Below are 21,830 nucleotides of genomic sequence, written 5' to 3'. Positions count from 1 at the left end.
GCCCCCACATTTGATGCTTCCCTCTTCTGGGGAGGAGGAGGGCTGAAATGAAGGCTAGCAGAGGACTCAGCCTCACCTACAAAAGCCTGAAAGTCAGAACTTTACCCCAAGAAACAAATCTGTCACCCTTAACTTTTCCCACTTCACATACCAGAAGCAGTCAGTGAGGGGCAGGATGGGGCTCACGATCCAGAAGAGAAAGTACGATGGAATGGGGGAAAGGGAGGGAATCTTGCAATTCTGTTTACTGGGCAGTTTATATGGGTGTAATCTAGGATTCCTTTTACCACCTTGTCAATAAAAATAGATTTATTTTCCCAATTATGAAAACACATAAATATGTTTGGGTCTGGAAGTATACACACCAAACTGTGGCAAAAGGCCTATGGGTTTGGGGAAAACAATTTTTTTTTTCTTTTTTCTTTTAGAGAGAGCGAGAGAGAGTGTGAGCACACACACACAAGGGGGACAGGGGCAGAGAGAGGGAGAGACAGAATCCTAAGCAGGCTCCATGTTTGGCATGGAGCTCGATGCAGGGCTCAATCCCACACCTCTGGGATCATGACCTGAGATGAAATCAAGAGTTGGACACTCAACTGATTAAGCCACCCAGACATCCCGGAAATGAATTTTTATACTACTGTATCTTTTGGATTTTTTAATAATAAAAATGTATCTCATACCTTTTTGATTGTAATAACAACGTCTCACATTTAAGGCCATGCTGCCCTACCAAAAAGGCCACCCTGGTCATGCCTCCTGCCTTTTTGGTTTTCTTCCCCACCCTCTCTCCTTCTCAGGTTGCTTCATGCCCTGGCCAAGCACTCAACACCCAGTCATCTCGGAGCAGCAGTAGCTAGGCAAAAGCAAAACTCTGGGTTTCCTTAAAAAGTTCAACACTGAAGAGCCAATTCTAATCAGCAATTCCACTCTTAGGTTTATGCCTAAAAGAACTGAAAATAGGTGTTCAAACAAAACTGGTACTGAATGTTCATAGCAGCACTAATAATAATAGCCAAAAGGTGGAAACAACCCAAATGTCCATCAACAGATAAATGGATAAACAAATTGTGGTATGCCCATACAACAGTGTTATTCAGCCATGATGAGGAATGAAGGACTGATGTGCGCTACAACTTGGATGAACCCTGAAAACATTAAGTGAAAGAAAGCAGACAAAAGGTCAAGTACTGTAGGATTCCTTTCACACGAAATGTCCAGAACAGGCAAATCCGTACAGATAGAACACAGATTAATGGCTGCCAGCGGCTGTGAGTGGGAAGGAATGGGAAGTGGCCACTTAATGGATACAAGTGTTCCTTTCAGGGGGGATGAAAATATTCTGGAACTAGAGAGAGGCAACAGTTGCACAGCAGTGTTAATGGATGTACTAAACGCCATGAAACTGTATGGTTCACAATGGCTAAAATGGTAAATTTCATGTTGTGATATGAATTTTACCGCATTTAAAAAACAAACAAAACTCCTGAGCTGTGTGATCATAGGCAAGTTACTCAGCCTCTCTGAGCTTACGGAATGGGCAGATGACAGCACAACCACATAGGCTGGTTGGGAGGATTCCACGAGACATGGGTGTTAAGTGCTTGACACACGGCTGGGTGTGGAGAAAGGGGCTAGTAAGTAATAAAGCTGCGGCCACCAGGATGACAGTTACGGCAAGCCGACAAAGCCCATTCACCTGGAAGTTGTGGGGCCTCCATGCTGCCAAATTATCCTTTTAATTAAACAGCCATAACAACAACAAAAAGAGGGGCTGGGAAGCTGTAAAAGATGAAAGATTAAAGAAGACAGTGGCTCTACTCTATTTACAGGATACTTACATCTAGATTATATTTATGGTAGGATTCTATCCCGTGTAGGTTACGTGAACAGTTAACTCAATCATAGGAAGACCAAGTCCACCATGGAACAACCTATAAGCTCTTGCTTTTCCACCTCCTTCCATGGGTCTGACCCTTGACCTCCACTGGTCTGACCAAGATATGGACCCTTGACTGACCCTTGATTTATGGGGGCAGAGGGCCTGTAGGTAGGTGAGAAGGTTCCATCTGTGCAAAGGCCCTTATCTGGAAACAGCTCTAAAAACTGAAAAACTGACAGGTGGGTGCAAGAAATGTTACTCTTCTTATCTAGGAATTGTCTGGTACAGAATTAGCAGAACTCAAAACTTCCTGAGGCAAGGTGACCACCCCCCCCCCCCCCCCTTGTGGCTAATAGTCAGCCTGGGGAGAGGGGAGGGAGCAATGAATAGGATTTCAGGCTGTCATGGAAACTTTTCTTTCCTTGGGCCTCTGAGCATATGGCAGGTGTCCTGAAAAATCCGTTCCTGCTGCCCCAGGCTGGCTGCTGCCCTCAGACATGTGGGTGGGGGTGTCTGCCTCTCTGTCTGAAAGGCCCTCTTCCCTCTGCCATGACGGCGGCAGCACAAAGGCGTCTCCAGTGTGCGCCTCACGTCCCAGCTCCCCAGACAGACGCTGGGGGACAGCCTCCATGGCCTCATGGAAATCTAAGTCCCCTGCCCCCATGGGGCCTCGATGCAGCCCATAGATCACAGACAGCAGCAGGCCAAAGGCCATGGCGCGGACTTCTCCTAGGCCGCCTGAAATGTGATGCCCGTTCTGCCCTCGGCCGACAGGGATATCTTGCAAGCCCTGCATCTCTTCCCAAGACGGAAGAGAGCTACATGTTGTTTTGGGACTTTGAGGTAGCAAGCAGACTGGATTCCCACCCAGCAAGACTGACTTCTCTGTAGAACACAGGAAATCCAGCTGGCCCAAGGTAGAGCAAATCAAATTGGAAGACTGTACACCCAAAGCAGCCAAAGGGATTAGAATAACAGGTGGAAAGTGCCATGGTGGAAAACAATACAGAATATTTAAGACTCTATAGCTGTGCTTCTGGAACCAGGTGATCGTGGCCACAGGGGTTCAGGGCAGCATGCCGAGGACAGAGCCATAGGAGAAAATGGGTACCATCCTCTTGTGGCATCGGTGGGACTCAAGGATTGGAGAGGGGACGATATAATAAAACAGGATGATAACATATTGTAGAGGGGAATGTAAACTCTGACTGAATTGTAAGAAGAAAATACTAGATGTCAAGGAAATGTCATGATTGTAGCTAGCCACTTTGGGGCACGTCACTCCTTTCCATTAAGGGCACCTTGGAGAGGTGTGAAAGCCCAGCTCGGAAGGAACCTCTAGCTTCATTCATTTCCTTTATTCCACAAATATTTTTGTCCGGTCTTATGATGTACTAGGTTCGTTTCCCTCCCCAAAACTTACTGTTTAGTAGCGGGGGTGGGTGTTAATTAAGAGTGCATGATGCCATGGAAATATGTATTTGCTGAGTGTGTGGGGGAAGGCTTTCTCAAGGATGTGGGGTCTGAGTGACATTTAATTGGGTCCAGACAGGTGGGGTGGGGAAGCTTTCTAGGCAGAGGAGACAGCATGGGCAAAGTTCTGTGACAGGAGGGGGCCTAGCTGGAATTCAGTGCCTGAAGAGGGGAAATGTATGAGGTCAGACAGACAGGACCTTGATAGACAATCCCTATCCTCAGACTGTTGGTAAACCAGGGGGCGATTTTAAGCAGCAGGATGGCATGAGAGAACTGTGTTTTAAGCACATGACCTGAGCAGCATAGTCAGGCGGTAGTCCCTACTGAGGCAGACAGACAGACAGCTATGCTGTGTTTTTTGTTGGGCCTCAATGGAAGATTGAGGCCTGGTGTCCAGGCCTGGTGACAACACAATGGGTCTTGGTTGGCCCTAATCAAGCAGTCACATTTCTACATACCTCTAAGAACAGTGGTTGTTAGGGTTTCCCCTAACATACATTCCCCTGATAGCACATTCAGAGGCCCTATGCCCCTGGTGACACTGCCTTAAGAGTACAGGTTCTGGCACCACGCAGTTCTGGGCTCAAACTGTGTCTGCTATATACTAGCTAGATGACCCAAGGCAAGCTTCTTAATCTCTCTATGTCTCGGTAAGATGGGGGTACTATAAGTATCTGTCTCTCTGTCTCCTTGGGTCATGGTGTGGATGCATTAAAATCAACATGCTAAAATCCTTATCACTTAGCCTGGAACACTACAGACGCTAAAGAAAGTGTTGATTATTATGACTATAGTTTGCATTTGGCAAAGGATGGACACAGAAGATGTGCAAAGACCTCAGAAATGTAAAATGACTCAGGAGCACCCAGGCTCTAAGGAGGGGGGCGGGTGGGTGGGAAGCAGCAGTTTCCACATACTTGCGAGCAGGAGGCAGGACACCGCCACGGCATACAGCTGCTTGGAGGTGGTGATGTTGTAGCGGTCCAGGAAGTGGTCCAGCAGGTAGACAGCCAGGTGCCGGGCCGCGGGGCACAGCTGACAGTGGCTGCTCAGCAGGGTCAGGATGTCCACAAAGAACCGGCGGCTCTTCAACAGTGGGGAGTGGGCTCGGAAGGCAGGCAGCTTCAGCTCCTGGAGGACAGGAGGGACAGAAGGGGGGTCAGGGCTGCCTCCTGAGAGCCTCGGATGCCCCAGGAAAGCGAGACACGGGGGCCTGCCTGCTGGCTGGTGAGGGGCAGTGATTCCCTCCAGACCCTTCAAGTCCCAGGATGGCAGCCCCTCTATTCCAGAAACTCCTGGACCATCTCCCATCTGCCCTCAGTGAGCACAGGCTTGTGAAGTGTCAAGGATATGATGACAGAGGCACATGAAGGAGATAATCGGCACCAAATACATCAGTCATTCCCTGGGGAAAGGATTAGTATTTGAGATATATAAGCCATAAAAGAATATAGGCCTGGAGGTCAGAGACCCGCATCCCAATTCCAGTTGCACTACTCAACCAAGTCATGCTAGCACGGTCACCTGCCTTCACCTTTGCCTCTTCCTCAACAGCTGAGGGGAGGATTAAATAGAAAATGAATGTAAACACCCAGCACACAGTGACCTCTCAGGGACCCCAGCCTAATTGCCTCTCTGGGTGGGATTGTGAGAGATGAATTTTAAAAAATATTTAATATATGGGGCATCTGAGTGGCTCAGTTGGTTAAGCACCTGACCTCAGTTGGTTAAGCATCTCGGATCAGGTCATGATCTCACGGCTCGTGAGTTCGAGCCCCACATCGGGCTCTGTGATGGTAGTACAGAGCCTGCTTGGGATTCTCTCCTTCTCTCTCTGCCCCTCCCCTGCACTCTCTCTCTCTTTCTTTAAAAAAAAAAACCAAAACATTTAAAAAATATTTAATACACAAAAAGCTGTTAAAATAATAGTACAAAGAACTCCTGAAATACCCTTCACCCAGGCTCCTCAGTTTTCATTTTACATTTTCTCTCTCTGCATGCACATACATTTTTTTTCTAAAAGTAAATTCCAAACATATTTCCCTCCACCCAAGGAGGCAACTTTTACTTTGTAATTTGTACACTGCCATGTTATCCAAATTTATTTCTCCAACATAAGCCAGCAAGAGAAATATCAAGCCAACCAAGATTTTTAATGACAGGAAAAATTTTCTTATATATCTACTATATTTGCAATTTAACCAAAGTAGGCCAGATATGATTTATTTAGGAAATGCCGTAGCTATATTTTGTCAAGTAGAGAAACTAAAGAGAAGCAAAATTGAGGGACAGTGGGAAAGGGGGAACTGGCAGAAAAGGAACTGTGAGAGCTTACTAAAGGCAGGTTCCCTGTGGGTGAGATTAAAACAGACTGGAGCCCTTTGTCTGTATCATGCCACTTTCTCAGCCACTTTCTCAGTGTGACTCTACTGAGATAGCAACAGCTCTGGGACAAGAGATATCTGTTCATTCATTCATTCATTTATTCATTCAAAATATATTAATTCATTCATTTAACTTGGTAAGTATTGAGTGCCTTCTATACATCAGACATTATTCTAGGCACTGGGGATATAACCTAGAATAAGATAGACATACGTCTAAATGGAAGATTAAAACCATCAAACTCTTACAAAAGGAGCAAATCTTCATCACTTAGGCAATGGTTTCTTTGATGTGACTAGAAGCAACAGAACTAGAAGCAAGATCATCTAAGTTGGACTTCAAAATGTAAAACCTTCATGCTTCAAAAGACAACATCAAGAAAGTGAAAAGACAACCCACAGAACGGGAGAAAATGTTTGGAAATCATGTATCAATAAGAGGCTGTATCCAGAATAAAGAATTCCCACAACTCAACAATAAAAAGACAACGCAGTTCAAAATGGGCAAAGGACTGAATAGATATTTCTGCAAAGAAGACATGGAAATGGCCAATAAGCACATGAAAACATGCACAACACTCAATCATTAGGGAAATGCAAATCAAAAACCACAGTGAGATACCACCTCACACCCATTACAACTGCTACTAGAAAAACAAAATCAGAAAATAAACACGTGTTGGTGAGGATGTGACAAACTGGAACTCTCATCCACTGGTGGTGGGAAGGTAAAATGGTGCAGCCACTGTGGAGAACACTCTGGCAGTTCTTCAAAACGTGAAGCACAGAGGAAGCACGTGACCCAGCAATTCCAATCCTTGCTGTATGCCCAAGAGAAATGAAAACATGGACACACAAAAACTTGTATAGGAGTGTTTCTAACAGCTTTATTCATAACAAGATAGGGAAACTGAATGGACCCCATGAAAGACTACTTTTTTGTTGCCTCTATTCTTGCTAGGACCTATACCTCCACTCTACACACACTTTATGGTACAGATAATGTATGTCCTCCTTATAAAGGGCATGGAGTTAATGATTTCTTTGGAGTCATTCAGCGCAGCAGATAACATCTAAGAAGTGATGAGGTGGGTCCTCGTGAACCATTTTCCAAGACCACTGACTCACCAAGACCATTGGCTTCAGGGCATAAGTGACTGATGGAGGACACCTAAACACTTCTCTTTGTTGCTGGATGCCTGAGAAGACACGTGCATTGACCATAATCCTCAGTGAAAACCCCAGACCCCAAGCAAACATGAGACTCACACCTCTTTCCTTTCTGAGTCGCCCACTCTGTCTGTATCTGCTTTACGTCCTCAATAAATGCTGCTCTCACTTCCTCTCGGCTTGTGCTTAATTTCTATCCTGTGAGAAGCCAAAGACCCTCTTGGCTGGTCCTGCGGGATTTCCTCTGCGTCCTCGGACACAGCCAACCTGCATCACTAACAGTCTCCAAATGGAAACAACCCAAATGTGCATCAACTGATGAATGGAAAAACAAAATGTATCCATACACCACGCAATATTACTTGGCCATAAAAAGGAAAGAATATGAACGACCCTTGAAAACATTATGCTAAGTGAAAAAAAGCTAGTCATAAAAGACCACATATTGTATGATCCCATTTATATGGTATGTCCAGTATAGGCAAATCCATACAAACATAAAGTACGTTAGTAGTTGCTGGGAGTTAGGGATGGGTGGACGTTAATGGGCGAGGGGGGGGGGGGGGGTTGACTGCTAATGGTTTCTTTTTGGGATCATGAAAACATTCTGAAATTAGATAGTGTTGATGGTTGCACAATGCTTAATATGCTAAAGGCAACTGAATTGTATACTTTCAAAGGGTGAGTTTTATATGAATTATATCTCAATAAAGCCATCTTTTTACCATTCTCATGGAGTTTCTAGACCAGTAAGAGATGGGAACCAAATAATAAGGCAATTACACAATTCCAAACGGTGATCAACACTACAAAGGAGGGGTGCCTGGGTGGCTCAGTTGGTTAAGCATCTGATTCTTTGTTTTTTTGTTTTTTTAATGTTTATTTATTTTTGAGACAGAGAGAGACAGAGCATGGAACGGGGGAGGGGCAGAGAGAGAGGGAGACACAGAATCGGAAGCAGGCTCCAGGCTCTGAGCCATCAGCCCAGAGCCCGACGCGGGGCTCGAACTCACAGACTGCGAGATCGTGACCTGAGCTGAAGTTGGACACTTAACCAACTGAGCCACCCAGGCGCCCCTTAAGCATCGGATTCCTGATGTCAGCTCAGGTCTTGATCTCAGGGTCATGAGTTCAAGCCCCTCATTGGGCTCGGTACTGAGTGTGGAGCCTCCTTAAAAAACAAAAACAAAGACGAAACACTACAAAGGAAAACCCTGAGCAGTGAACGCCCCCATCTTCTCAAAGGCAGAAAGGCCTTCCCTGTGAAAGTGAAGCCTGCGTTGAGATTTCATGCTGGGATCTCTCCTCTTCTGGCTTGTTCCCCCACAGAGCTCTGAGCCCAGTACATCTCTCTTGCTAACCCCAGGGCTCTGCTCATGGAAGGTGCTCCAAGGTGAATACTCTCTCTTCCTCATGTTTACACATAAACTGGAGTTTGACAAAGTCCTGAAACCCCAGGCTTTACTTAACCTGCAAGGGATCTGAGACCACAAGACTTTTAATGTACCTTTTTCTCAACCTGTCTTTTTTTTTTTTTTTTAAAGTAATCTCTACACCCAACATGGGGCTCGAATTCATGACCTCGAGATGAAGAGTTGCAAGCTCCACCAACTGAGCCAGGCGGGCACCCCAGTTTTTTTCATTTAAATCAGAGACAATCTTTTATTGTCAGTTTAACTTTTTTAAAGAAAAGATTTGACTTGTGTATTATTCATCTTCATTGTCTGATGAATTTATGGGCCACTGTAGGATTTCAAACTCCTTGAGGGCAGGGTCTGGGTCTGCTCTGGCTCATCCCTGTTTTCTCAGCACCCTGGGGTGTCCGAACATCATCAGGTACCTAATACTAGCTGTGGAAGGAATAAAGGCAGGGAGGGGGAGAACTGGGGAGGAAAGAGGAATGAATTGCAGTGGTGAGTGGAGAATGCCCTCAGCCCATCAGTAGGGAGCAGCAGTGGGGGCTTCAAGGAGGAGAGATCCATCCAGCCAGGATTTGGAAGGATGTTTAGGAAGTGACTGTTGAAGATACAGGAAGGGAGGAAGCTCAGCAGGAAAAACTGCATTGGCAAAGCTACACAGGTGTCCCATCCAGGGAATCGGGGCACTTGAACAGCCAGACAGGTAGGGTGTGCCCAGACAAGCAGGTGAGGACGGCAGGCAGTCCCACCTTGTGTGCCCTGCTAAGACATCTAGCCTGCTCCGCGGGCAACAGAGAGCCCCTGAAGGGCTTAGAGCAGGGCATAAACACTGGTAGGGTGGCTACCCATGAAGATCTCTCAGCCAGGCTCCTCCAGGGCTATGTCCAGACACCTGGTAGCAGCAGCCAATGCGGGGCTGCAGCTGCAAAAGCAGCCTCCTCCTCCGGCAGCCCCCACAAGCCTGCAGGCTACTTGGGTATTTCCTCTAAACAGCCGGCTCTGAGGCTCTTGACAAGACGCAACCACAGTCACAGATCCTTGGTGTTCCGTAGGCAGCAGCTGCCGGAAATGAGACAAGTGACCTTTGGCCCAGACTGCACTGCCCCCATCAAGGCAGTTCAGAGTCCCAAAACACAACAGGTCAGATATGCAGAGTCCTGACTTCCCTGCCTGCTCAATTCGGCCAAACTTAACTCCTTCTGCACTTTCTCCTGTGTCAACTGGGAGAAGAGAGCTCCCTCTGTATACTTTCCTGAGGAAAGGGTCCGCTGGCGTGAGCAGATTCCCAAAGGAAGTCATCCATGCATAAAACAGAAAGTTATGAAGACGGCACCTGGGTGGCTCATTGGGAGGGTTGAGCTTTCGACTTTGGCTCAGGTCATGATCTCGCGGCTCGTGAGTTCGAGCCCTGCATTGGGCTCTGTGCTGACAGCTCAGAGCCTGGAGCCTGCTCAGATTCTGTGTCTCCCTCTCTCTCTCTGCCCCTCCCCCACTCACGCTCTGTCACTGTCTCTCGAAAATGAATAAACGTTAAAAAAAGATTAAAAAAAAAAAGAAAAAGTTATGTTCCTTTGGAACAGGCAACAGTACGGGTCAAGAAGGATTTGGCAAATAGGGATTCCCAGAAGTGGCCGAGTGTCAAAAGTGGGCAGGATTCTGAAAGTAGAACAGCCATCTGCGATGCTCTTCACCCCCATTTCTGCTCATTCCTCAGATATTGGTTTAAATGTCCCTTCCTAAGTTTTCTCTGACTCCTCATCATTCAAAATCAAGCCCCCCTTGTTCTCTTAGCATGCTATTCTTCACGGCCAAGTATGTACTTATTTATGTGTCTTCCTGCTAAACTCTAGCTCCGGAGGGTGGAGGTCAAGTCCACTTTGCCTATACCATTTGCCCAGTGCCCAGAGGGAGATGCTCAAAAACTATCTGCAGGAGTAAAAAGGAATGGATAGTCATGAAAAGGCAAGGAGGAGGGGCGCCTGGGTGGCTCGACTGGTTAAGTTAAGCGTCTGACTCCAGCTCAGGTCATGATCTCATCGGTTCCGGAGTTTGAGCCCCACATTGGACTCTGTGGAGCCTGCCTGGGATTCTCGCTCTCTCCTCCTCTCTGCCCTCCCCTATTAATGCTCTCTCTCTCTCAAAATAAACAAAACTTTAAAAAAAAATTTTTTTTAAAGGCAAGAAAGAAACTTAAATGCACATTATTCAGAGGAAGAATCCAATCTGAAAAGGCTAAATACTATATGATTCCAACTGTATGACATTCTGGAAAAGGCAAAACTATGGAGAGGGTTAAAAGATCAGTGGTTGCCAGGGGATGGGTGGAGGAGGGAGAGAACAGGCCAAGCACAGAGGATTTTCTAGGGCAATGAAACTACTCCGTATATTATAATGATGGATACACATCATTATACATTTGTCCAAACCCACAGAATGTACAACACCAAGGCTGAACTCTAATGTAAACCAAAGACTTTAAGTGACAGGGGCACCTGGGTGGCTCAGTCAGTTAAGCACCTCTTGATTTCAGCTCAGGTCATGATCTCATAGTTTGTGGGTTCAAGCCTGGCATCAGGCTCTTCACTGGCAGTGCGGAGCCTGCTTGAGATTCTCTCTGCCCCTCCCTCTCTCTCTCAAAAAGAAACATTAAAAACAAAAGACTTTAAGTGACACTTATGTGTCATGAGGTTCACAGACTGTAACAAATGTACCCCTCTGGTGGGGCATGTGGCTATGGGGGAGGCTGTGCATGTATGCGGGGGTAGCTGGTACATGGAACATCTCCGTACCTTCTGTTCAATATTGCTGTGAACCTCACACTGTTTTAAAAACATAGTCTTTAAAAAACAGAATGAATAGTGTAACGTACCACGGTGCATCAAATACACTCCTCTCCCCACATACTGTGTGGGGCACAGATAGTTAAGTCAGGCAGTTCTGGGGTGGAATCTCAGGTCCACCCCAGTTATTAACCTTGGGCATGTGAATTCAGAACCCCAGTGCCCTCATTTGGGCCCTCATCAGCCCAGCTGATTCCTTCTGTAACCCAATTAAGGGGGAAAAGGCCTTCATTACAAGGGCTTTGCTCTAAGGATCCACATTCCTCCCCAGGGACTTTTGAAAAATGGGGCACATTTGAAAAATGGGGGTCACACTGCCCTAACTGTAAAATATTTGGCACTTGACAGCAATCAGTAAGCATTAGTGGCCTTTCCCTCAAGCTGGGCAATCAAACTTCAGATAAACTGAGCTTATCTGCCTCTGTCAAAGGCTCTCTGGACTCTCAGAGGAACTGTTGGATGGAATGCTTTGGTGGGTGGAGGGAAGCTTTCTACCTGACGGTTTATAGCTGGGCCTGGGGGCCTCTGCAGAGAAGGAAACCTACCCATCCCCTTGTCCTCCACAGAACCCTGAAGTCAAATGGAATGAGGAGTCAGCCTCAGCTTCTGGTGCTGAGAAGGGTGATTCCTTGGCAAATGAACAACAATGTGGGACGCCAGCATGCCTACCCTGTTTAGTTTGAGAGCCCAGCTGATTCCTTCTGTAACCCAATTAAGGGGGAAAAGGCCTTCATTACAAGGGCTTTGCTCTAAGGATCCACATTCCTCCCCAAGCACTTTTGACCTAAGTCAGCTTAAAGGCCACAGCAGCCCGGGTGCATGAAGCCACCCCTCTTGGTGAGGGGCCTGGATTCCAGAAACAAAAGAGCAGCCTGCGAGGGGCGGCCTGTAAAGCCCTCCCGGATTAGGCAGGCACTTGGCAGGCACTCAGCAGCCAGTGTGGGCGGAAAGGGGCAGGAAGGGCAGGAACGGGGCCAGGCAGAGTGACCTTCCTCTCGGCAGGGCAGGGGCAACATCTCTGTGGCCAGCAGAAAGGCTGGGAGGAGGGCACAGAAAAGGAGGGGTAGCAGGACAGGCAGAGGCTTCCAGAAACTCTCCCTCACAAGCTGCTGGCCCTTTATCACCTGAGCCAGACAAGAGAGCATGAGTTCCTCAGCCATAACCAGAGATGAGCAGGCTGGGGCACAGGGACAAGCGGCCGTGACGGAGTTCAGGTGCAGGGAGTGCAATCCACCTTACCAAAAAACACTTCTGTTATCAAAGTTTATTTTGGTTTTTATTATTTATTATTATTATTATCTTTAATGTTTGTTTATTTTTGAGAGAGAGACAGAGCACGAGCAGGGGAGGGGCAAGAGTTAGAGACTAAGACACAGAACCCGAAGAAGGGTCCAAGCTCCAGGCTCCAGGCTTCAGGCTCCGAGCTGTCAGCACAGAGCCTGACGCAGGGCTGGAACCCACTGACCGCGAGATCTTGACCTGAGCCTCGAGATCTTGACCTGAGCCGAAGTCAGACGCCTAACTTCCTGAGCCACCCAGGTGCCCCTATTTTGGTTTTTAAAAGTAATAACAATGGAGGGGCAGGTGGGTGGCTCAGTTGGTTAAGTGTCAGACTCTTGGTTTTGGCTCAGGTCATGATCTCACAGTTCAAGAGTTCAAGTCCCATGTCGGGCTCTGTACTGACAGTGCAGAGCCTGCTCCTGAGATTCTCTCTCTTCCTCCTTCTCTGCCCCTCCCCCACTCACACTCTTGCGCTCTCTCAAAATAAATAAGCTTTAAAAAAACAGTAACAATGAGGGCGCCTGGGTGGCTCGGTCGGTTAAGCGTCCGACTTCGGCTCAGGTCATGATCTCGCGGTCGTGAGTTCAAGCCCCGCGTTGGGCTCTGTGCTGACTGCTCAGAGCCTGGAGCCTGTTTCAGATTCTGTGTCTCCCTCTCTCTCTGCTCCTCCCCTGTTCATGCTCTGTCTCTCTCTGTCTCAAAAATAAATAAACGTTAAAAAAAAAAAATTAAAAAAAAAACGAACAATGGACAAGAAGAAACTATTAGATATACAACAAAATGTTAACAGCAGTATCTTGGAGGGCTGAGATCTTGTGTGATTTTTATTTTCATGCTTTCAACACTGTGGATTTTTTAAAAAAGAAACATTCAAAGTAAAAAAAAAAAAAAAAACCAAACTCACAGAGAACAGATTGGTGGTTGCCAGTGGCAAGGGGGAGGTGGGCGAAATGGGTGAATGGAGTGAAAAGGTACAAACTTATAACTGTAAAGTAAATAAGTCCTGGGGATATAATGTACAGCATGGTGAAGACAGTAATATCGTATTCTGCATTTGAAAGTTCTAAGAGATAAATCTTAAAAGTTCTCATCATGAGAAAAAAATGTAACTACGTGAAGTGACAAATGCTAACTATACTTATTGTGGTGATCATTTCCCAAAATGTACAAATATTGAATCCTTATGTTGTACACCTGAAACTAATATAATGTTATGCCCATAAAAAAAGAGTGCTTCAGGGATGAAAAGTACAGCATGGGAATACAGTCAATATACTGTAATAGCATTGTATGGTGACAGATGATAATAATACTTATCATGGTGAGCACAGCTTAATGTATAAAATTGTCAAATTACCATGCTGTACATCTGAAACTAGTAACATCGTATGTCAACTACACTTTAATAAAAATAAATTGAAAAGTAATATTCAAAAAAAGACTGAAATTTTAAAAACATTCAATGTATAGACATTTTATTACTTCAATACTGTGTTTCCAGTCTGAAAAGAAACAGAGGGAGGGACTAGATACCCACTGTATTAAGGCCCAGCTCAAAATGTATCCCCAAGGATTCCCTGGTAACGTCACGTCACGTCTTTGAGAAAGTCATCCCTTTAATAATAACATGCCCCATGTCAGCACTGTGCTAAATATCCCACTTCGTCCTCACAAGATGCAAGGCCCCACCCAGGTCCAACCCAGAAGTAGTGACCTTTTTTTCTTTTTCCGTTTTACTAATTATAAATGACATATTCACTGACAACTTTTCTAAAGTAGAAAAAAATAACAAATATCACTTATGATCTCTCATGAAAAGTCCTAGTAAGTTTTACATGGATTCCTTTTTTTAATGTTTATTTATTTATTTTTGAGAGAGAGTGCACATGCACACAAGCGGGGGATGGGATAAAGAGAGAGGAAGACAAAGAATCCCAAGCAGGCTCTGCCCTATTAGCTCAAAGCCTGATACGGGGCTTGAACTCACAAACTGTGAGATCATGACCTGAGCTGAAATCAAGAGTCAGATACTTAACTGACTGAGCCACGCCTTTACACAGATTCTTCAGATGTTTTCCTCTGTGCAAACTTCTACAAAACGGAGTCATAATCTACAAGTATGCCCAACTCCCCCTTCAAGACAGCATCAGAAACCATATTTTCAATGGCTGCCTAGCATTTTGTCATCATAAGGTTGTGTCATGATTCCACCAGATCCCCATTCTGGCATTTGGGCCATTTCTCATCCTTGTGGTCTCTGTTCTGGTCACTCACCAGACAGGCCTTCCCCGACTGCCCTCCCATAGCAGCCTGTGTGTTCCTACACTGAGCAGTGACTGTCCAATAAAGGGTTTATTAACTGGACTTCTCCTTCCACCCCGCAGAATGTGATCTCTGTGAGGGAGGAGGTCATTTTTCTCTCCAGGTCTGGGCTGTACCCCTGGTACCTGGCACACAGTAAGGGCTAAAAAATATCTGCTGAATGAATGAACGAATGTTTGAATAAATGAATGGAGTGTTCATGATGCACACAGGTGCCACCTCAGCCAACACCAGCTGCGGGAAAGCTTCTCCCTGCCTGTGGCCATCCCTGCCCCGCCCCAGTCTCCCTTAGCCAGCCCTGCATCCTTCCCTGGGGAAACCAATGCGGGGGACACTGCCCCCTGAGTGGGAAATTCCACCATGATGTGGGACAGTTCTGTGACCAGAGGCACCATTCTAGAGGAAAGGAAGGTGGTACATGTCCAGAAAGGCTTGCGTCCTTTAGGAACCACTCTCCTTGCTGACCAAGAGCTCTGTCTGGGGGTTCCAAGGCAGAAAGAGGATTATTGAGAGGAACAGCTTTCCGAGAAAGGCTGAAGACAAGTGACTCACAACACCTACAAAGCCCAAACTGGAATACACAGAGTGGCGGCAGGGCTGTGTGGACAGGCTTCTGAAGATTCCATGCACGTGTCTGCTCCTCCAGTGCTCTCCCCTTTCTCACAGAGGCACTGACCTTGTCAGAGGTAGCAAACACTCTACACCTGGGCTGGTCTCAGATGTGCCTGGAAAACAGGTGAGGCCAGGCTGAATTGCAGTTCAACAGGCCCCAAGCCCACAGCCAGGACTGCTGGGCAGGGACCCTGGCTTGTCACTGCTGAAGGACAGATGGGGGAGAAAATTCAGCTTGTGCTCTTCACACACAGGCTATGCCGGCATTTTGAGGCTAACCTCAGAGGAGTTTGAAGGTCATGTGCACCGTAAAAGTTCAGCTGGTCACCCTTGTTTTCTCATATGAAGGGAGGAAGGGAGGTCTACATTTTGTAGACTTGGTGTCTTGTACTGTGTTGTTTTCTAACTGCCTTATGGTTTTACTTCTCATCATTCACCTATTCTTCCTTCAGATCTCAGCTTAAAAGTCACTTCTGAAAACAGTGCTTCCTGGTCATATGCCTTTCAGATATTCCCCAAGCACCTAGAACTTTTCCCCACCTATCCATCCATCCATCCATCCATCCATCCATCCATCCATCCATCCACTTTGAGTGTCTTTCTTCACTCCTCGACGATAAACATCATGAGAAAAGGGATGGGTTTGTCTTGTTCAGCTCTGTGACTCCAATACTTGACACAGAAGAAACACTCAATAATAAACAAAACGTCCAAACTTGGAGAATGGCACATACTTGAAATGAAAAGGGAAGTAAAAATGGTTTGCTCGGGATCTTAGAGGTTGAATAAAACTATCATAATGTGCAAATCAAAATACTCCCCAAGACCAGGAGGTGTAAGAACCTGGGGATGCTGAATTCTAGGGGAAAGAGAAAACTGTCCTTGCCTTGGGGTGCCTCAGTCTACCAATAGCAGCAGGGGTTGAACACAGAGGAAAAAGGTGGTGTTTTATAAGGGACTGGGAACTTCAAGAATTCTAAATTACATACTCTACTCTCAGTCATTTCAAAGGCAATGTTTCCCAGTGTGTGTTCCATGACACACCAGGCCCAATTTTTATACTCCCTGAAGAACAGGGATCTGTGGGCCATACTATATACTGCATACTACTTTGTTCCTTCCTAAAAAGGAATCAGATATTAGCTCACTGGAATCCCTGAAACATTTGTTCAGGAAAAAAAACTCACATAGTTTTAGGAAACTCTAGGTTAAATCTGTTTATCCACAGATGACCATCACCACCATCCCTTTTTAGGGGGGTTGGGGGCAGAGGAACAACATCCCAGAGAGCTTGTTCCGGGAGATGGTGATTTAGGGTGCTGGCAGCTGGGCGCTGGTGTGCTGGGGACATTAAATTCCAATGCATCTGCAAGGTGAGACTCCAGAGAAAATCCCTGGCTCAACTCCCAACAAATTGATGATGCTAAGTCGAAAGGTTTACTGAAAAGCTCTCTGAGATGAAAAGCCACAGTTTTCACCTGTTGAATTGCCCTGGTAAGAATTTCCACACAGCCATGGTGTTCAGAGCCTAGGAGAGGCACAAGACGACAGAGATGCCAGCTCACCGTGGCAGCCAAGAGCCGGGTGCCCTGCCTTGTGGGGTCTATGGACGGGCTCCAAATTAAATCCCCTCAACTGCCCTGTCTCATATATATATATTACATATGTGTATATATGTGTACAATACACATATACACATTTATATATATACATATATGTATATATATATATATATATATACATATATGTATATATATACACACACATTTTAATATATTACATATGTATTCACAATTTTGGCAATTCCCAGTCCTCTCTAAACACAGACTTGGTTCCTCCCTGGAAACCACCTACTGCTATGTAGACTGAGGCACCTGTCTACTGTCACTGTCACACCAAGGCAAAGACAGAATTCAGCATCCCCAGGTTCTTATACCTCCTCTCTGGTCTGGTCTTCATGAGTATCTGGAATCACTCATTATGATGAACAGCTTTATACAACCTTCCATTTTATATACATGCATATATATATATATATATATATATGGTTATGCATATATATATATATATATATATGTATATGGTTTTAAAACTCTGTGTATTTCCTTTGCCAGATACCATGTTCCATGCATTGTCCTCTCACCTCCAACAAGCCCACATGGTGGGGATTATCAGCATCCCAGTATTCAGGACAAGGACAGCTCAGAGAAGCTACATAACTTGCTTAAGGTCCCCCAGTTTGTAAGTGATGGATCTGAATCTGGGCTTTCTGATTCCATGCTCATAACACTGCTTTGCAGACTCTATGGGATAGTTTAGGTTTGTGTTTTCCTTCCAAAATAATGTTATATTTAACAGGTTATAAAATATTTTATTACTGTAGGAATTTTAGAAAACACATATATGAATACAAAGAAAATTAAATTCACCAGCAATCCCACCACCAAGAGACAAGTGTGAGCATGTGCACGTGTTGGTAGACACGCCTCCAGTCTAGCTTCTCTGCACACACATGCTCCCACTTCTCCCTCACACTGTACTATGGCCCTACTGACAGCTGTAACTCAACCTGGGCTCTCCATTGCAGCACTCAGCCTGTTGAGCTGGGCACAGTCAGTGGCACCACCAGGACTGGCTGATGCCCAGAAAAATGAGGCACAGAAGTGCAATGGCCAAAGCCGCCCTGTGGGTTAGTGGCAAATCCTGGACTTGGACATCAGAGGGACTGGCTGGGCCTGGGGTGTGGTGCTGCTTTGAGTGTGACAACCACTTTGTAAGTGGCCCAAGGTGCAGAGCAGGGGCAAGTTGCTCTCCCACACCAGCCGCTGAAGGAAAACCACACTGGTCTCCTTTGTGCTTCCCGCCATGCTCATCCTCAGTGCTGCCAACTGCTGCCTCCCTAGGGAGGCTGGGCCTCCAGGCACTGGGCCAGCTGGTTGGGAAACAGCTCGAGGGATGGTGTCTGCCTGAGAACAAAGAGTAGCAAGACATGAAGAAACACCATGTGTAACCAAGGTGACCAACAGGAAGCGGAGACTTACAAATTGAAAGGGAAAAAGAAAGGGGAGGTGGGTAAGTTGGCTCTTCAGAGGCCTCAGAAGTACACACCTCTGACCCCAGAGGCCCTGCACAGTTCAAGGATCACCCTCCTTCCCCTCTCTGCCCCAATTGCTTCATAAAGCCCAAGAAGGTATTTTCGGTAAAGAACCAACATCGCTGCGAGAACACTATTTCGACACCCTCAAGAGGGTGGCTTGCAGCACATAAAGCCAACAATGCCAGTGACATCCCCTCCTGCTGACCTCTGGCCTGTCTTCCAGCAGAGAGAAAGGTCATCTCCAGCCACCACATCTCTCACTGGCCCCCTGAACTCAGAAAAGGGCCAGCTCCGGACACGCCTCTTTGTTCCCAGGAGCCACAGCCACTGGCGTCCAGAGCATACTCTGTGACAGGTCTGGCTGTAGCTACTGGCATCCAACTGCGGCCAAAGGCATGTGTGTCTGCCTCTCTATGGTCCTGCCCCAGAGATCTCCCAACACCCCCAAAGACAACACTCATGGTCTTTTTATAAACTGTCCCCCATATTCTTCATTTCGGCAACTTCCTGATTTGACCACATCCTTCACACCTTACCTTCTCAATGGGGGGTGCCCCTCATTCTCCCACATGCTCTGTTATGTAGGGACAGGGGTCATGATGCACCCCCTTCCATGGTGGTTCTCTGTAACAGGTCCAACCCCTGGATCTCTCCCCCTTCCCTCCTGGGTCACCATTCCTAAGCTGTGGCTCCAACATCTCTTCACTCGACTCTTCCCGTTCCCAATTTCCAGATTCCTTCTGAGGGATTTTCCTGGGAACCTCGACCCTACCATGCAGCCTGAAACAGGTCAGTAAGGTAACCACTACCACAACCACTACCTCCATTCCCCTGCTGATATGCAGTCCAGGGTTTCTACAACTATGGTCATTTGATCCCAGACATTGGAATCTTCTGAGAATTCCCTGAAAAATGGAGGCTTCCCCCTGTCCTGAGTTGGATAATGTCTCCCCAAAACCCCTACCTACCCAGAACCTCAGAATGTGACTTTTGGAAACAGGGCCTTCACAGATGAGACCAACTTACAATAAAGTTGTAATGGATTAGGGTGGGCCCTAAACCAATGACTGGTATCCTTATAAGAACAGAAAAGAGAGACATCCAGACATACAGGGGAAAGACTAGGCAAAAGCAGATACAGGAGGAAGACGAGGTCAAGATGGAGACAGAGAATGCATGAATGCAGCAATAAGCCAAGGAGCACTCCAAAAGTGTGAGAGAGTAAAGTTGTACTGTTTTAAGCCACCTAGTCTGAGGCAGCCCTAGCTGTCTGCTGCATTCCCCATTTCCTGACTTACTGTATCTGACTTCCTGGAGACACAGCTGGGCATCCATCTGTGCTTTACGTGCACGTCATCCGAGCCTGATGCTTCATTATATGCTCCATAAAGGTAAAGAATTTTGTTTTGTTCACCACTTATATTCCCAGCAGTTGGCAGTGCTTAGCATGTGGTCAGCTGCTAAAAATAGGTGTTGAATGCAAGAATGAACATGCACTGATGTTCAGGAACTACTAGTGCCATGGTCAGTGGTCAGGACAATTAACTCGTCTTTTTTTTTTTTTTTTTTTTTTGAGAGAGAGAGAGAGAGAGAGCCAAAGCAGGGGACAGGGACAGAGGGAGAGAGAAACAGAATCTTAAGCAGACCCCATGCTCAGCACTGAACCCAACGTGGAACTCAAACTTGAACCGTGAGATCACGACCTGAGCCAAAATCAAGAGCCACCCAGGGGTCCCTCCTTGTCTTTTCTTTCTTAAGCAACATTAATAATCAATGAGATAATATGAATCAAGGATTTAACACTATCTGGCTTATTGTAGGCACCCAATAAACATCAACTTGGTGGGTAGTGGGAGTCTTTAAAGAGGACACAGAAACTAGCATATGCTAGGAGTTTTCTAAGAATGATGTTCACTGTGACAAAGGCCCATCATGCTCAGCAATGGAAAAACGTAAGAAACTTGAAACCCTTCTCCCCTTTGTTAACTGGTCCTTTGACTCTATTTCCTCAAACTCTCAAATCTCTCCACTTCCTGCCCTGGTTCAGATGCGATTTCTCTGGACCACCACCAACACTGGAGACACAGGTCTCCAAGGCCAAGGCCATTTCCCAGTGATCCAGCACTCCCTCCTCATACCACTGTGCGTGCTCGCAGGATACATGTACACATCTGGGAGACCCACATCCCCAGAGCCAATGCTCCCGGCCCCTCTCCTGCCCCTCCCCACTCACTAGACCGCCCTTTGCAAGTCACTGTGTGACCATCACTCACTGCCCTGTGCCCTGAGAGATGAACTTCCTCCACGCCTCTCTCTGCCTAGCGAGCTTCTGCTTATCCTTTGAACGCAGTCCAAACAGCACCTCCTCTTTGAAGCTTTTCACGTGTCTCTAAGCAACGGGATGTCACCATCTGTACAGTGGTTCACAGTGTGAGCTTTGGAGCCAGGTTGCCTGCCTTCAAATCCTGGCTCCGACATCTTCGTAGCTGCATGGCTTTAGGTAAGTCATTTAACTCTCTAAATTCTCCTGAGTCTCACCTGTAAAATGAGGATAATTACAGTACCTTCTGGGGGGGCTGCCTGAGGACTTTGATAATGGAAGGAAATGTGTATCAAGCAAGCGTCCATTAATGTACATTAATGTGGACTGTCGTTACTGATGTTGAGGCCCCCAGGGTGTGGTTGAGTCCACAGCCTCTCCTGGCAGAGCCTCCCATAGGTCTACAGGTTATACGTGGGGCTCAGTAAATGCTGACTGAAGGGGCTGTCTGCCAGTAGGGCCATGGAGATGGTCCAAGGAAATAAGCCAGTATTCTGCCATCCCCACTCATGGTCTAGAAAGGTTGCCTGTGGCCCTGGGCTTCCTCCTTTCTCACCAGAATGCTGAAATCCCTTCCTCCCAAAGCAGGCTTCCAGGGAGGTTCCTGACAACTGGGAAGATATCCCTAGTGGTCTGACAACACTTCTCCCACAAACCACTTCATGGCCAATCTCAAAAGTAACCATACAAAATAAGCCCTGAAGTATTAAGGGATAACGCCTGCAACTTGCTTCCAGAAAAAAAAAAAAAAAAAAGTATTAAGATGGAAGAAGAGAATGATAAGGCAAATGTGTGAAATGTTCACAATTGTGAACCGTGTTGGCAACTCTCCTGTATGTTTGATATTATTTCAAAACAGAAAATGAACACAATAGGAGAGACTAACGAGATCTATCAACTCAGAACCAACAGCCTTGTCCCACTAACCCCCGCCTTCTCACGTCCCTCGAGGGGAAGTTCGTGTTACCCCATCATTGACTTCAAGGCTGGCTGCAATTCTTTTGCCCGTCCTAAGTCACACTCTGCAC

The 21,830-nt window shown here is 46.4% G+C and overlaps 1 protein-coding gene across 8 annotated transcripts in view; it reads right to left on the bottom strand.

The window, feature by feature from the left end:
- The window catches only part of CCNJL (cyclin J like), an 82,776-nt gene that overhangs the window by 48,374 nt on the left and 12,572 nt on the right, over positions 1-21,830 (bottom strand). For all 8 annotated transcript variants that reach the window (XR_006205130.1, XR_006205129.1, XR_006205128.1 and 5 more), the window contains one exon: positions 4,276-4,489. Coding sequence is in view for 3 of the 8 variants with exons in the window: in XM_042947888.1 (XP_042803822.1) it covers positions 4,276-4,489 (214 nt within the window). In the remaining 5 variants the exon portion in view is untranslated. The remainder of the gene's footprint in view (positions 1-4,275; positions 4,490-21,830) is intronic.

Source organism: Panthera leo, chromosome A1 (assembly GCF_018350215.1).
Source record: "Panthera leo isolate Ple1 chromosome A1, P.leo_Ple1_pat1.1, whole genome shotgun sequence".
Classification (NCBI taxonomy): domain Eukaryota; kingdom Metazoa; phylum Chordata; class Mammalia; order Carnivora; family Felidae; genus Panthera; species Panthera leo.
The sequence above is the reverse complement of the archived record's forward strand: the minus strand, read 5'-3'. Positions and strand labels throughout refer to the sequence as shown.